The sequence below is a fragment of the Phyllopteryx taeniolatus genome, chromosome 13, assembly GCF_024500385.1.
Source record: "Phyllopteryx taeniolatus isolate TA_2022b chromosome 13, UOR_Ptae_1.2, whole genome shotgun sequence".
NCBI classification, from domain to species: Eukaryota; Metazoa; Chordata; class Actinopteri; order Syngnathiformes; family Syngnathidae; genus Phyllopteryx; species Phyllopteryx taeniolatus.
In genome coordinates this window covers 8,282,743-8,297,551 of record NC_084514.1, presented here as the reverse complement: position 1 = coordinate 8,297,551, position 14,809 = coordinate 8,282,743, and the positions used below count along the sequence as shown (strand labels likewise).

The 14,809-nt window shown below is 45.0% G+C and overlaps 2 protein-coding genes across 10 annotated transcripts in view; one reads left to right on the top strand and one right to left on the bottom strand.

The window, feature by feature from the left end:
• Window positions 1-682: 682 nt before the first annotated feature.
• ccdc177 (coiled-coil domain containing 177) lies at window positions 683-5,517 on the bottom strand. The gene is made up of 3 exons (XM_061794691.1): window positions 4,983-5,517; window positions 1,411-4,046; window positions 683-819 (listed from the first exon to the last, which is right to left on the bottom strand). The coding sequence occupies exon 2, from the start codon at window positions 4,038-4,040 to the stop codon at window positions 1,704-1,706; it is 2,337 nt and encodes a 778-aa protein (XP_061650675.1). The 5' UTR covers window positions 4,041-4,046; window positions 4,983-5,517; the 3' UTR covers window positions 683-819; window positions 1,411-1,703.
• Window positions 5,518-12,439: 6,922 nt separating this feature from the next.
• Window positions 12,440-14,809, top strand: part of smoc1 (SPARC related modular calcium binding 1) — a 38,340-nt gene continuing 35,970 nt past the window's right edge. For 5 of the 9 annotated variants that reach the window (XM_061794899.1, XM_061794898.1, XM_061794903.1 and 2 more), the window contains exon 1: window positions 12,440-12,751. In XM_061794899.1, coding sequence (XP_061650883.1) covers window positions 12,626-12,751 — 126 coding nt within the window. In that variant the 5' untranslated portion in view covers window positions 12,440-12,625. The remainder of the gene's footprint in view (window positions 12,752-14,809) is intronic. The other 4 variants (XM_061794905.1, XM_061794904.1, XM_061794900.1 and 1 more) reach the window with 1 other exon arrangement.

Here is a 14,809-nt window from a genome sequence, read left to right as displayed (position 1 = left end):
AATTCTAGGGCTCGTACTAGGGAATTGGTCCCAAATGAGCCCCAGTGAGAAGCAGGTGTCCTAGAAAGATGGGTGCTACAAACTTGCCAAAAAGCTTGTTTGTCTGTGCCGTCTGATGTTTGATCATCATTTCGATGATTGGCTGTGAAAAAGGAGGTGGAGCTCTAATTCACTTGCGATTTAGGCTAAGAGTGGTAATAACTAGTTTCATGTATCTTCGACTTCCCATTTTTCTGCCGGTGACATAAATCCCTAATTTATCCCATTTAAGATCCTTGTTGCTGGTGACATGAACCCTTCATAGTAACCCAACACCAAATACTTTTTTTTTTTTTTTTTTTCCCCCCCAGTATATTTTGTACAGTTTTGAATAAATGTGAACCAAAATGTTCTTGTTTTTGGGGCTTAATTTCACAAATGAAGTAATAAGCTAAGAAAAATATAGAAAATAACACAATGGCGTCCGATATGTTAGGGGTCGAGACGGGATGTTTTGGGTCTCAAATGGAAATTCTAACTGAGACGAGGCAAATCCATCATCAAAGAAAAACATTGTTTTATTCTGCCTTTGATTGTTTTCTTGCCGGGTCCTGTTTTGTTTTGAATTGTAGCCACACCTGAAGCGAACATGGAATGAAGGAAGGTTGGGGGTTAGGGACAGAAAAAGGAACTGCCTTGATGCTAATAAAGTTGTCTTTGATCCTTGCACACCCCCCCCGCCCCAAAAAAAAAATGTTTCAACGTGTTTCATTTGCGTTTGTGCAGTTTGATGACAGTTCTTCATTTCCCCGTGACGAATGGGTTCATCATCTCATGGGGCTGAAACGACACACAGGGGAACATCTGTTAACTTAGCCGCTAATGCTAATGTCCGCCAGGTGTCGACAGGTCTTTGTTCTACGTGATAAACAAACACTGAACAGGTGAAAAGCTTCCACTTTTAATGGGTAAAAAAAAAAAAAGGGGGGGGGGGGGGGGGTTCAGATACTTTTACCACCCTGCAATGTAACATTTACACAAACGAGTTACACGATTACACAAACGCATTTCACATGAAAAACCAAATGTGTCCATGGTTTAAAGATCACAGTGCAGGGTGGAAAAAGCATGCGAAACCCCTGCCTTCTCCAAAAGCCAATCATAATCAGGTGTCAGCCAACATAGGTCCAATCAATGAGACAAGAATGGACGTGTTGATTCAAGCTGTCCTGCCCTCTAAAAAACAAGTTTAGAGTTTTCTATTCTCAACGTGAACCGTGTCTTGCACTAATAACTCTCAGAAAAGGGTTCAGATGCTTTTTTTCTTGCAACTAAATGTCCCTTTGTTTGAGTTAATGTGCGAAATAAGATTGGATTGAAATCTTGACACCTACGGAGGAGCTTGTCAGCGCTCCCAGAACAAGTGGTTACCTTTAGCCCTTAGCTGATGCGCGGCCGGCGGAGCATACGAGGGAATGATGAGGACATCTAGTGAGTCATCATCTGGCCTGGAGCGTCTTTTTCCGGAAGAATTTCTCTTTTATTTGGTCTGTCCTTTAATGCTGCCCTGCTGCCTGTGGGGGTTCTCCTTTAGGAGTCTGTTTGGTTGTCATGGAGATGGCGGCACAAAAGAGGGATGGCCGTAGTTGCTGATGATACGTAAGGATAAAAACAAGTTTTTTTTGAGCGGTGAGAGAGAGAGTTAAAGCTTTCGAGAACTGGTCCTATTTGTCATCCAGGCCGGCTTTGAGCTGAGCCTCCAGTGCCATCTTGTCGAAGGTGCGCCCGTTGGTTTCCTCGCGCACTTTGTCTCGCACGTGGAAGGACGCGCGTGCCACCGAGCGAGCGCTCTCCAGCACGGCGCGCTTCTCCTTGAAGATCTGCTCGCTCTTCTCCAGCTTGCGCTCGATGGAGCGCAGCAGCTCGTGCCGCCGCTGCCGCTCCTCTTCCTCCACGCGTTGCCGGTTGAGGCGCTGCAACCGCTCCTTCTCCCGCCGGCTCTCCACGGCGCGCTGGGCCTTCTCCTTGGCGCGCTCCTCGGCCACCAGCGCCGCCTGCCGGGCCCGCTTATCCACCTCGCGGGCGCGGGCCTCCAGCTGCCTCTGCTGATGCCGCTCCCGGGTCTCGGCGGCCCGGCGGGTTCGCAGGATCTGCTCCTCCTCGCGCTTGGCCTTCTCCCGCAGCTCCTGGCCTCGTCGCTCCACGATGTGCTCGTAATTCTCCAGGGATCGGCTGAGCTTCTCGTGCGCCGCCCGCTTGGCTTCCTCGCACTCCTCCTGCTCGCGGCGGGTGATCTCCTGGATGAGGGCGGCGTGGCGCCGCCGCTCTGCCTTGTTCAGGCCCCGCCGCTCCTCCTGGGACTGGTGCTCCCTCTCCTGCCGCTTGAGCTCGGCCATGGTGAGCTTCTCCTTCAGTAGCAGGCGCTCCTGCTCCAACACGGCCGCCCGTTCCTCCTCTAGGGCCTTGAGGTTCTGCTCCTGCAGAGACTTCTTGTGCTTCTCCTCACGCGCCGCCTGCTGCAGCCTGTGCAGGCGGTGGCGCTCCTGCCGCTCCGCCAGCTCGCGCCACTGCTTTTCGCTTTCCTCTGCTTGTCGCATCTTGGCGGCGGACGACCGGCGCTCCTCCCGGCTGAGCCGCTGCTGCCGCGTGGACACCTGCATCTGCCACAGCCTTTGGCCCTCCTGCACCGCCCGTTGCTTGTTGCGCTCATCGTGCTCCCGCCGGAGCTCCTCCATCCTCCGCTCGCTGTCCCACTGCAGGTGGGCTACGTAGCGGGTGTGGCTCATGATGTCCTCCTCCTGGTACCGGGCCAGCATCAGCGCTGCGATCTTGCGGTCACGCTCCGACACGGCGTTCAGGCCTCGCCGCTTCACCTCCTTCACGATGCGCTCCACCTTCTGCGTGGTTTGCGGCGAGTGGCTCAGGTCCCCCAGGCTGAGGCTGCGGCCCATCAGGGAGTTGAACGCGGCCAGGGTCCGAGCACGGGGGCTGGACCCTTTGGCCCAGCGGTCCCGCGGCCCATCCCAGCTGTATGACGAGGCTCCGGACTCTGAGGAGGTGCAGGTGGTGGTGTTGGAGGTGGAGGAACAGACAGGCTCCGTCCTCCTCTGCAGGGACTCCATGGAGTGGCTTTTCGCTCGCACCTTGGGGTGAAAGTGTCCGTTGTGCTGCGAAAACAAACCCCCTGCGACGCCGTTCAGCGGTTTCGACACAGATGGCGTCAACGTTGACTTGGCTCTGATGAAGATGGGGGCTTTCGGCGTTGGTCTGGGGAATGTGTTGCAGGGCTTACCCCCAGAAGACTTACGGACTACCGGTGGAGGACCACCTGACGCCGGCCGTGGGGTTTTGCCAGAGGACTGCTTGGGACCTGTGGAACCAACTTTGGTGGGTTTAGACTGGAGAGAGGGTCCCGGTTTAGAAGCTGAAACTGAATCTGAAGCTGGGCTGCAGGTCTCTTGTTTCGGAGGCTGAGTGGTGACTTCGTGCTGCTCCAACACCGAACCGCAACTGTTGACCGCCGCTTGCATCACCCGCCGCTTCTCCTCCCTGACGATCCTCTCCCGCTCCTCCCGGCAGTGGCGCAGCTTGGCATGACGATCCCGCTCGTAGACCTCGAACAGACCGGTCGCCACCCGCATGGAGCGACCGGGCGCCTCGCGGGCGAAGTCGGAAAGCGGGCGGGACAGCAGCTCCACGGGTTTGACGCCGCAGCGGGCGCAAGCCTCCAGCGAACGCGGGCTCGTCAACACGTAACGGCTGCCCTCGGCCGCCGGGGAGTCGAAGTTGTACAAATCCAGGTGCAGCTTGGGTGACGTATCGCCGTCAGGTTCCGGAGGCAGCGGTGTTGGTGATGGGGCCGCCGGAGACGCGGTGTGGCAGGGGCTCGGCTCAGAGCTGCCGGTGGGCGGCGTCTGGAAGTCTCCGCCGTCGCCTTCCTCCTCTGCGGTGGCGCCATCCGCCTGGTCTGGCAAGCATTGGTCTCCGGGCGACGCGGCGGAGGCGCCCGCTTGCTTGATGGACTCGGTGGTCTGCTCCTCAGCCTCGGAGGGGTCCACCATTGTCGGCTAAGATGGAGGAACAGGAACACGGTTCAATTAGATGGTCAGCAGGGGGGCTTTGCACTGAGAGGTTCATGCATGCGTGCACATGTGCACGCACTCAAGTGATTCTTTACAGCAGATGAGACTTTCTGCCTCCGGGGAAGTGACATCACACACAAACCTCCATCCTGTAACAGAAGCTCTATTTTCGGCCGATTTACTAGGCCAAGTGATTTACAAAAAAATATGTTTCACTCTACCAAAAAGGAAATATATTTTAAACAGTTCCCAGCTGTCCTAATGGCTACTACCATTTCTAGGATGTGCTCTGGTCATAACAGCCCAAACGTCAAGAATTACTGCTCATTTGCACCCACTATTTCTTTAGCCCAACTCATATTAGCTTGTTCTGAAATAATAAATAAAAGCGAGCGCCTAGAAAGACGGTAGAAGCATGGATTGGATTTTCATTGGTGGAAGCAGCACATCCCCACCAACCCGCCAATTTCCATGTCAATTGACATAGCGAATCCGTGGTGGCGCATGAAGCGGACACACATTACCTCCTCACACAAATAGCGGCGATGCGCAAGTAATTGAAACCGCTCCAAAAGGTTTGTAATTGCCTATAGCGGCAAAGCTCTACTTGTCTAAATGAAACTCCTCAATGAGTTAACAGAAGATGAAGGTTCTGTCCCCCCCAAAAATCCACAAATAGGCGAATTCACGACGGCCGAACCGCAGCTATGCGAGGGTTCACTGTAACACGTTTCCATTAGAGAAGGCCTAGCATAGATGGTACTAGAACCTGCTATAGCAAAATGAAGCCCTCGGCCTCGCACCCCCACCCACACGCCCATTGACATTACATAATGAAGAAGAGTACAGTGCTTTTTTTTTTTTTTTTTTTTTTTTTTTTTTTTTTGCGCATATTCCAAACAATTTGCAATGCATGCTGACCTGCCAGTGTGCAAGACGTCGCTTGAAGCGGTGCTTTGTTCCTCTTGGATCGGTCCAGCGGGCCTCTTTCCCCGCATAATAACATCAGCTGGCGGTCGGCTCTCCTCTTGCCGACCGCGGAGCGTCACGCCGCCTCAGCATCCCGACACCCGGACGCACAGCTCCCGGCGGATCGGGTCGGCTCGCTAGTTGATGGTTCCACTTAATGCCAAAATGAGTGCACCAAAATGCCTCCTTTGTATTGATTATTATTATTATTTTTTTCTCCTACGATGATGTCCAAAATCGTCGCTGGTGCTGGAGCATCCGCCTCAGCCTCCGTGGTGGCCCCGCCTGCTCTCAGCTCAATCTGCTCACAATAGTGACAGCAATATGGACCAATGACTGCGCGCCTGCTGCATGCTTTGAACATGCAGCGAGCAATATGGGCGAGGGCGAGATTCTTCCTCTAAAATCAGAGCCCCTTCTGGAATATTCGCTCCTTTTTTTCTATTCTCGCTAAAATGAGAATAATTTATCCAAGTAGAGCCTATTTTACAATACACCAGATGGCCACTAGAGGGAAGTAGAATACCGAGTTACAGTGTGTCTGCGACAGCGGGCAAAACACGTAAGTTAAAAAAAAAAAGCCTCTTTTTCTTATTAATATGTCTATATTTATGTGGGTGGTAATTATCACTGTATTTTGCTGTTTAAAATTATATATCGATCAATAACTATCACTCGGCTAGTCAAGCGTTTCTTTCAGGGACAGTCTGAAATCACAGCGTTGCTCATTAAAACAGCTGCGCGATTGATGGTTCCAAATGTCCTGAAATGTTTAGCTAAATTATCTGCCTGTCTGTGTGTGTGTGTGTGTGTTTTATTTATGCAAGGAAATTTATTGTTATTAGTGATTCAGCTACACCCCCCCCCCCCCCCCCCCCCAAATACACACACTGTAGTCTATCCTGTTGTTGTTTTACTGTATGGTTTGTGAATTGTTGTTTTTTTAAGATTGGCTATCAAAAGGTAGGCTATAATAAAGACAACTATTATAATGTCATTTCTACAGGTAAAATCGCTAAAGCTTTACAATAAATGTGACAAGTCCCTTAAAAGTATTGGTATAGCAGCTATAGGAGATTATTTTTTTTTTATCAGCATCAATATAATCAATAATAAGCATCTTTTTAATAATGAGTAGGTTAATACTTACAAATAGCAGCTAATAAGAATCCATTTTGCCTTTAAGAGCTCGGATGTCTTACTACAACCCCAATTCCAATGAAGTTGGGATGTTGTGTTAAACATAAATGAAAACAGAATACAATGATTTGTATGTTTTTGACCTATATTTAATTGAATACACTACAAAGACAAGATAATTAATGTTCAAACTGATCAACTTTATTGTTTTTAGCAAATAATCATTAACTAAGAATTTTATGGCTGCAGCACGTTCCAAAAAAGCTGGGACAGGTGGCAAAAAAGACTGAGAAAGTTGAGGAATGCTCATCAAACGTGTTTGGAACATCCCACAGGTGAACTGGCTGATTGGGCACAGGTGGGTGCCATGATTGCGTATAAAAGGAGCTTCCCTGAATTGCTCAGTCATTCACAAGCAAAGGTGGGGCGAGGTTCACCTCTTTGTGAACAAGTGTGTGAGAAAATAGTCCAACTGTTTAAGGACAATGTTCTTCAACGTACAATTGCAAGGTATTTAGGGCTTTCATCATCTACGGTCCATAATATCATCAAAAGGTTCAGAGAATCTGGAGAAATCACTGCATGTAAGCGGCAAGGCCGAAAACCAACATTGAATGCCCGTGACCTTCGACTCCTCAGGCGGCACTGCATCAAAAACCGACATCAATATGTAAAGGATATCGCCACATGGGCTCAGGAACACTTCAGAAAACCAATGTCAGTAAATACAGTTCGGCGCTACATCCGTAAGTGCAACTTGAAACTCTACTATGCAAAGCAAAAGCCATTTGTCAACAACACCCAAAAACAACACCCAGAAACGCCATCTAAGATGGACTGATGCAAAATGGAAAAGTGGTCTACGGTTAATGATTATTTACTAAAAACAATCAAGTTGATCAGTTTGAACATTAATTATCTTGTCTTTGTTGTGTATTCAATTAAATATAGGTTGAACATGATTTGCAAATCATTGTATTCTGTTATTATTTATGTTTAACACAACGACCCAACTTCATTGGAATTGGGGTTGTATATGAGATAAGGGCTTATTACTGTTGTTTCTATTTTGAATTCAGTTAAATTATACAGCCTATCTTGTATTGAGTGGTTTTATTTCATTTTTCTTTTTGACCAGAAAAAAAAAAAAGAATAAAAATTGATTGAACTGCAAACTTAAAAAGTTTATTTTGTTTAAGTGGAGCCTGAGGTGTGTGGGTTAAGTTGCGCTGTTGAACGAATAATCATTTAGTAACATCATTGATCCGTTTACAGTGACAACAAACAGCAGCGGAGGCTAATGTTAGCTGCTCGTCGCCACACCCCGCTATCCCCAAATTGCCATGAAACTTGGGAGGTCACATTATAAGTATGGTATTTCATCACTTATAATGTACTTTTTTTTCTGTGAAAAAATACTTATTAAAGATTTGGCTGCAAACTTTGTGTTCTTTCCCTCGCAGCCCTGTATTGTAATGCAATATTTAACTACCGGTAGCTATAAATGAGTCAGGTGGAATGAACTATTAAACATTTTTCAAGGTGGGTGTAGGTAGTCTTTGACAGTCTTTTCACAGCATGATGTATTTCATCTGAATATTTATGATGATGGTCTTTATAACTGATGTAGTTAAATAAAATGTCAACAACAACAACAACAAAAACTCTTCAAAACTTTACGCTTTAACTTTTTGGTGTGCCTTGCCTTGGCCACCGGGAGGCAGTACAGTATAATACAAACATTCAGACACAAAAGAAGAAGATTAGACTACTACTACTACTACTACTCTTTCTTCTTCTTCTTTTTCTTTAGGTTGACAGTAAACGTCAACTGGGAGAGCCATTAAACAACTTGAAGCATTTTTTTTGGATTAAATGTTCACTATTTGCCAAACTGCTGGTTATTGTGTCGTGAGTTGAATGGACTCCCCCAATACGGCGCTTCTATCTCAAGTTTGAGCTTTCAAGTCAAAGCAAAAAAAAAAACAACAATATTTGGGGCAAATTGCAACGTATACTTGGTCACGCCCTTCATTTGAGCACAAAATGAACGCCGCTTGTGTCGGTTTGCAGCTACAGAATGGCCACCAAATGCTGAGTGCAGGTGTTCGGCTTCACAAATGCAGCTTTTAAGCACTGAAAAGGGCCAACCGGTCACCCTTTATACCCCCCCCCCCCCAACCAAATTCCCTTTAAGCCCCCCCTTCCCTACTTGACCCAGACTCTTTGTCCCTGTAGATGTTTTCTACTTGTTGCCCGTGACGGTTCAGCAGCTTGTGGAAAGCCTCAGCCGAGGGCCTCGTAATTAGAGCTATTGAGATGCTGGAATTGGCACAATTAGGGTCAACATGAATGATTGCGAGCAGCGGTGAGGGGGATGGGGTGGTGGTCAGGCCCAGGACAGGGGGGCAAGACAGTTTGAAGATCCTTTAATGAAGTGAAAACAGAAAACCATCTGGGTTTTTGGTTGTGGGATGGTAAAGACACGAATCCTAAATCTTGAATTGCTCCCCTTCTTCAGTCCAAACCTCCACCATGGTGCCCAATCCCCACCTGGTGCCAGGAGGATCCAGGAAGAGAGCAAGAAAGGGGCGCAAGACAGCTTAAAGATCCTTTTAATGAAGTGAAAACAGGAAAAACATCTGGGTTCTTGGTTGTCGGAGACAAGAATCCATAATGTGGAGATGCTCCCCTTCCTCAATCGGAACCATCCAGTCAACCAGGGTCCGAAGCGGGTGCCGAAGAGTGTGGAGGTTTTGGGATGAAATGAAGACGAAACATCTTCGATATTCATGTTTGGTAGATGGTTAAGACAAGAATCTTTAGTCTAGGGATGCTCCCCCTCCTCAGTTCAAACCACCTCCCAGTTTCCACCTGGTGCCAGCAGGATCCAGGGAGAGACCATGCAAGGGGTTGCAAGACAGTTTGGATGTTTTTTTTGATGAACTCTAGAAAATCATCTGGATTTTTGGTTGTCAGGCAGTAAAGTCAAGGGACGCTTCCTTTCCTCAGTTCGAACCACCACCATGCCACCCAGTCTCCCCCCCCCCGGAGTCAGCGGGATCCAGGAGGCGAGCGAGAAAGCGGGCAAGACAGTATGAAGGTCCTTTTAATGAAGTACTGGTAAATACAGAAAACCAACTGGTTACTTGTTTGTAGTATGGTAAAGACAACACTCCATAGTCTAGGGATGCTCCCCCTAACCACTCCGTGCCACCCAGTCCCCACCCCGTGCCAGCATGGGAGAGACCAGGAAAGGAGTTCCAGGACAGTTTGCAGTTTTTTGTTTTCTTTTTAATGAACTCAATACAGAAAATCATCTGGATTTTTGGTTGACAGTAAAGACAAGAATCCTTGGTTGAGGGATTGCCCTCCTTCCTCAGTCTGAACCCCCACCATGCCACCCAGTCCCCACCTGGTGCCAGCACAGGGGCCACTCATGTTGCTGGAGTGCAGAGATGTCGTGGGATTTGAGGATGAGGAGGATGAGTGTCTGAAGGAATGTTAACGAGATCACCTTAAGTGATCCCCCCGCTGTCCGCCGCCCGGCCCCCGCAGAGATTGAAGCTTGCCGGGTGTAAAGCTGTTGTAGGCAAAGCAACACTTGTGGCTAAAAACAAAGTAACAAAGTGCGGCGTGGGAGGGGCGGGTGTGAACTATTGCACTAGCCAGCGTCAGCACACGAGCCTGCACCTGCGCTATTCACCGCCGTGTTTACACACTGTCAGCCGCAATTAAAAGCCCCCGCGGGGTGGACGAGGGCGCTCGACCCTCCGCGAGGGGCCCCCCCGCCCGTCCCCGAGCCCTTATGGATGCACAATTGAGCGTAGTGCTCGGCTGATTGAATTAACAGCTCGGTCTGGGCATGGGACCGCCAGGGATGGTCAAGGGAGGGAGGTGGGCCAAAGGAGGGGTTTGTTGGTGTTGGAGGAAGGGTCAAAAGGGGGGATTTGTTGAAAGTGTCCAGCAAAGCTTTCTGTTGGCAAAGCAAAGCTGGAAATGTGAACTGGGGGCAAGCAGAGGTCTCGCTCTTCACAGGACCGGCCCGGTCCACAGGCAACACTGGATGCCGTCTTAGCGTCTAGTCTAGTCTAGTCTAGTCTAGTCTAGGCTTCTTTTAGAATAGCGTTTCCCAGCCTTTATCGAGCCCAGGCGTACATTTTATAATCGACAAATCTCACGGCATAGCACCAACAAAAGAATGCTGGATGCACAGGTTATTTATGTACCTTTTCCCATCTCTGGGTAGAGAATTGAATTGCTCTACCTGTCACTGTATATCACCCACATACATTGATGGATGAAGATACAGTACATTATTAGTGGTAAGTAAATAATAATTCAATAATAATAATAATACAAATACACATCTACTCACACACACAGTAATAACACTAATACACATTTTTTAAAATTACCCACATCTTTAATATATAATGCAGCTCGACCAGAACGCTGTGAAAAATTCACTGTCCATATTTGTTCACGTATTTGTAACAATATACATACATACTGTATATATTTTTCAACAAAATACTGTATTTATTTTTGTCAACGCAGTAAAAAGAGCCAAAACACCTTGAAAAATGTCAGCTGTGTTAATTTACAATTAAATAATGAATAAATGAATGCTAATAGTAATATTAATACATGAATAAATAATTGTATGTATTTAAAATAGGGATATTTTTTACATAAAAACATAAAATCATGTTTAAAATCGACTGTACCTATTACTTTAATGAACTACATTTTAAGTAGGAGTTTGCATGTCCTTCCTGACAAAATTCCCCAAATTTCACTTCAATTCATTGAAGGTCAAAGTGTGCATAATATTACAGTGGTTTACAGGTTTTTTTTTCAACCCAGTACTGTAAATTTGCATTTAACCTTTAAGAGCAGTTTTTTTAGGTACCATATTTATGGAACTTTTACATGCAGTACATTTTAATTTAATCATTATGTAAGTGTTTTTTAAAATGTTCATTTTATTCTTCTATATTTAAGCAACGCGTTAATGGTAAAACTTTGTGTCATGTTCGGATCTCGCTTTTCATGCAAATGAGCCCAATTATGTCACAGACACATTCTGGGAAATAGCTCACTAAAGATTTACGTGGGAAAGTACTCCAGAGACCCAACTATTTACATACAAGCTATGAAACAGTCAACTTTCCGTAATTTGTGTCTTTTAAATTGAAAATGGGTCAGTTTGACCTGCAACGTAATTGGTGAGGATTTTTTTAAAAGTAACTGCAAATAAATCCAGTGTACACATGTGACACTTCATTGGCTCTGCAGTGCATTAAGCCCTCCAAAAAAAAACAAAAAAAAGTATCTGCATGCAATCCAAAATGCTTTTTTAATCCAAAATAAGCAGGATTTAAATCTTTTATTTATTTATAATATATAATATAAAATCCCCCACCAAATTGAACAACTTTTTCGGTTTGCGGTTGTATTGCTATGGGAAACATTGTAATGACTTCAATTTTGCCAATGCTTTGTTGATAGAACCTCTTTGCAGAGCAAATGGTGGTGGCCCACCGGAATGCACTTCTTGCATAACGGGAAAGACGCAAAGTGCATAACGGTAAAGACATGGACAGATTCATCGATCCCTCTGGTGTATTGCAACAACATAGGAAGTCGTAAGACTAACATTTGTGTTAGTTTTCATGAAAAAAGCCATATTTACAAATAGGAGAAAATTTTAAATTTAAATTTGCGTCTTTGTTGCAAGTCATGCAATTTCAATTGGTACACATACCGGTGAAGACATTTTGGCATTAAAAGTGTGGAAATTATTATTAATAATATTTTAGTCCCCCCCCACCCCTTTTCAATTTTGACCTTTTTAAATGATTCAAATATTCATTCAAATTTATTCAGTTTCAAAATAAAATTCATTAGGGTATGGCTTTACCGTTATCGATCAAATCATGTGAAAGTTGCCTATCTCTTTGAAATTTGTGCTACCGGCAAATGACTTTTTGCATGCAGAGCTCAAATGTTTGGTGTGTGTGGCACACAATTATTAAAATCCATAAATTTGACAAGCTCAATTTTGCTAGGACCGCCGGAGTTGAAGTGTGGGCGTGGCCTCGATCCCAAGCCGCCGCCACCCATTGGTCAAACGGGAACGTCAATCAACTCGCCGGGCTCGTTTCTTTCTTTTTTTTCTTTTTTTCTTTTTTTTTTTTTAAAGAAAGTGGGCAATGAAAACTCGGCGGCGAGTTGGGAGGGTCAAGAGAGGGAGGAAAAAAAAAAAAAAAAAAAAAAAAAAAAAAAAAAGTCAACCTGTGGATACGAGCACTCGGCACACAACACAAGAGCTGCGGCGGCCACGGTCGTCCCACCCGTGCCACTAGTATGTGACGCGAGGAAGAGCGAGACGAAAACGACAACAACAACAACAACGAGGAGAACGACTTTTTACAAGCCGGCTTGCGACCATGTTGTCTTCGCGAATGCTTGTTGTTTTTGTGGCGACGAGCCGTTGTTGTCACCTCATGGCACCTCTGCTGTTGCTGTGCTACCTGCCCCACGTCCACGCCGGCCACAGCAAGCCGGCCAACAGGGTGAGTCCCAACAACTCCTAACATTGGCAAACTTGACATTGAACAGCAACAATAAAAAAATAAAATAAAATAAAAAAATAAAAAAAAAATTAAACTTTTCCTCAAGTGACCCAAATTATACCCCCCTAAAAATATTTGGGTACACTGAGCCTGTTCAGGGTTAAATTTGAACCCGGTCTACTAAAATGTATTTTAGATTTACTAGTATGTGTTAAATCAATGGAAATGATGGTCATGGTGGGACACTTGAACCAATCCACAGAACTGTTTGTGTTTCCACCACATTTGGACAGGTTCCCGCAGAAACATGCACCTGTTACGGTAAAAGTTTTGTACAGTGGGGCCTTGAGACACAAGTTTAATTTGTTCCCAGACGCTTGTATGTCAAATCATCTTTCCCCATCGAAATGAAAGGAAATGAAATGAATCCATTCCAGCCACCCCCAAAACACCGAAGTTCATTTTTGTGTATTATTATATAGATTCAACAATTCTTTATTTCAAACATGAAAAGGATTTTTTTTTAAAACAATGAAATAAGACAGAATATATATATATAACAAAAACACTACTGTAAAATATAATCAAAGCAAAGAAAGGAGAAAAAAATGTAGGTGCAATGTTTTTAACTATTTAAATTTTTTTTCCCCTCCACAAGTCGCACACAACAGTACTGTAACTGTTTAAAAAGGCAGTAATAACACAATGCAGGCGCAAAGCACAACGCCACCTCATGTGTTGTCTTTGTTGTCTTGTTGTTCTGTGGAGGCCATGAAGGCAGTTGGCAAATCAGCGTCATGGTTCAACAGATATTGTCTTCCCACCGCGAGAAAACTATAACGTGAACTGACGGTGGCTGAATGTTGGGAAGTTTGTTGTCGCCATCTGGAGTTATTTCCCTTTCATTCCCAAAATGTTTATTATTAAAGCTAGGAACTTACCTGGAGTGCTATATACTTTTGTTTACATTTTCAGGGAAAAAGGTGCTATGTGTTTTTTTTGTTTGTTTGTTTGTTTTTTAATATATGGGGCACCCGGGGGTCATATGAGAGAACTGTCTGTGTTCCCACCACATTCGCACGTTCCACACACCACATTGTTAGTAGTAAATTGTTTTCATCCAAATACGTGCGGTGTAAAACATTTAAAATAAAAATACACTTTCCCTTTTATATGAAACATTAAGGATTAATCATCATCCATTTATTCATGTCAGACAGGCTATTAATACATCTGGAAAAGATCTGTAGTTCTTAATTTAATAGACAATTTTTATGAGGATATCTTTGACGCGTGCCAATATCGACCCGGAACATACTAAGTGTTCATGGAAAATTAACAGTATGTAAGGATAAAAGGAGACTTTTACAGCGTATTTCTTGCCGTGGAGAAATTGGCGCATTTGAGGAGGCGGATCTGTTTCATACAAGTCAGCCAGCCCTCATCCCGCCCCCACATACCGCTGGACCAATGGCGAGTGCGGATTTTGTTAGCTTGACAACCAGTGGGCAGTGTGTATATTACATTTGTCGTTTGCCTCCTTTGTGTAACTTACTTTCTACACTGGGTGACAAGGCAGGAGAATAGAAGAAGAATAGAAAATAGCAAGAATCGTAATTGTTAGCTGCACTGCTCAATGAGAAAGTTGCTCTTGTATCAAGTCAAGTTTTTGGGATGCAGCCCTTAATGGTAAAAGTTTTTGACACCCCTGACTGAAGAGTATAAACCGTAAATGTAGCACAAGGTTCCCCCGAACATGTCATCATTTTAAGCTCATTTTACATCACCCTTAAAAAGAATTGATTTGATTTAAAAAAAAAAAAAAAAAAATGCACTTGAGGTTAGTACATGACTGATGTCATATGAAGTACAAGCCAATTTATGGTAGTATTTTCATGCAATAATAAAGTAATCATTTCCAGTCGTACAAATATCATATAAATATCCAGGGCTGGGCAATATGTCCTTAAAATAAGTACTGTGACTTTTTCCACAAAAATCTGGTGCAAAAATATTGTTTGGGACCGCTGTACTGTGCTAGGGAATTTTTTTTTTTTT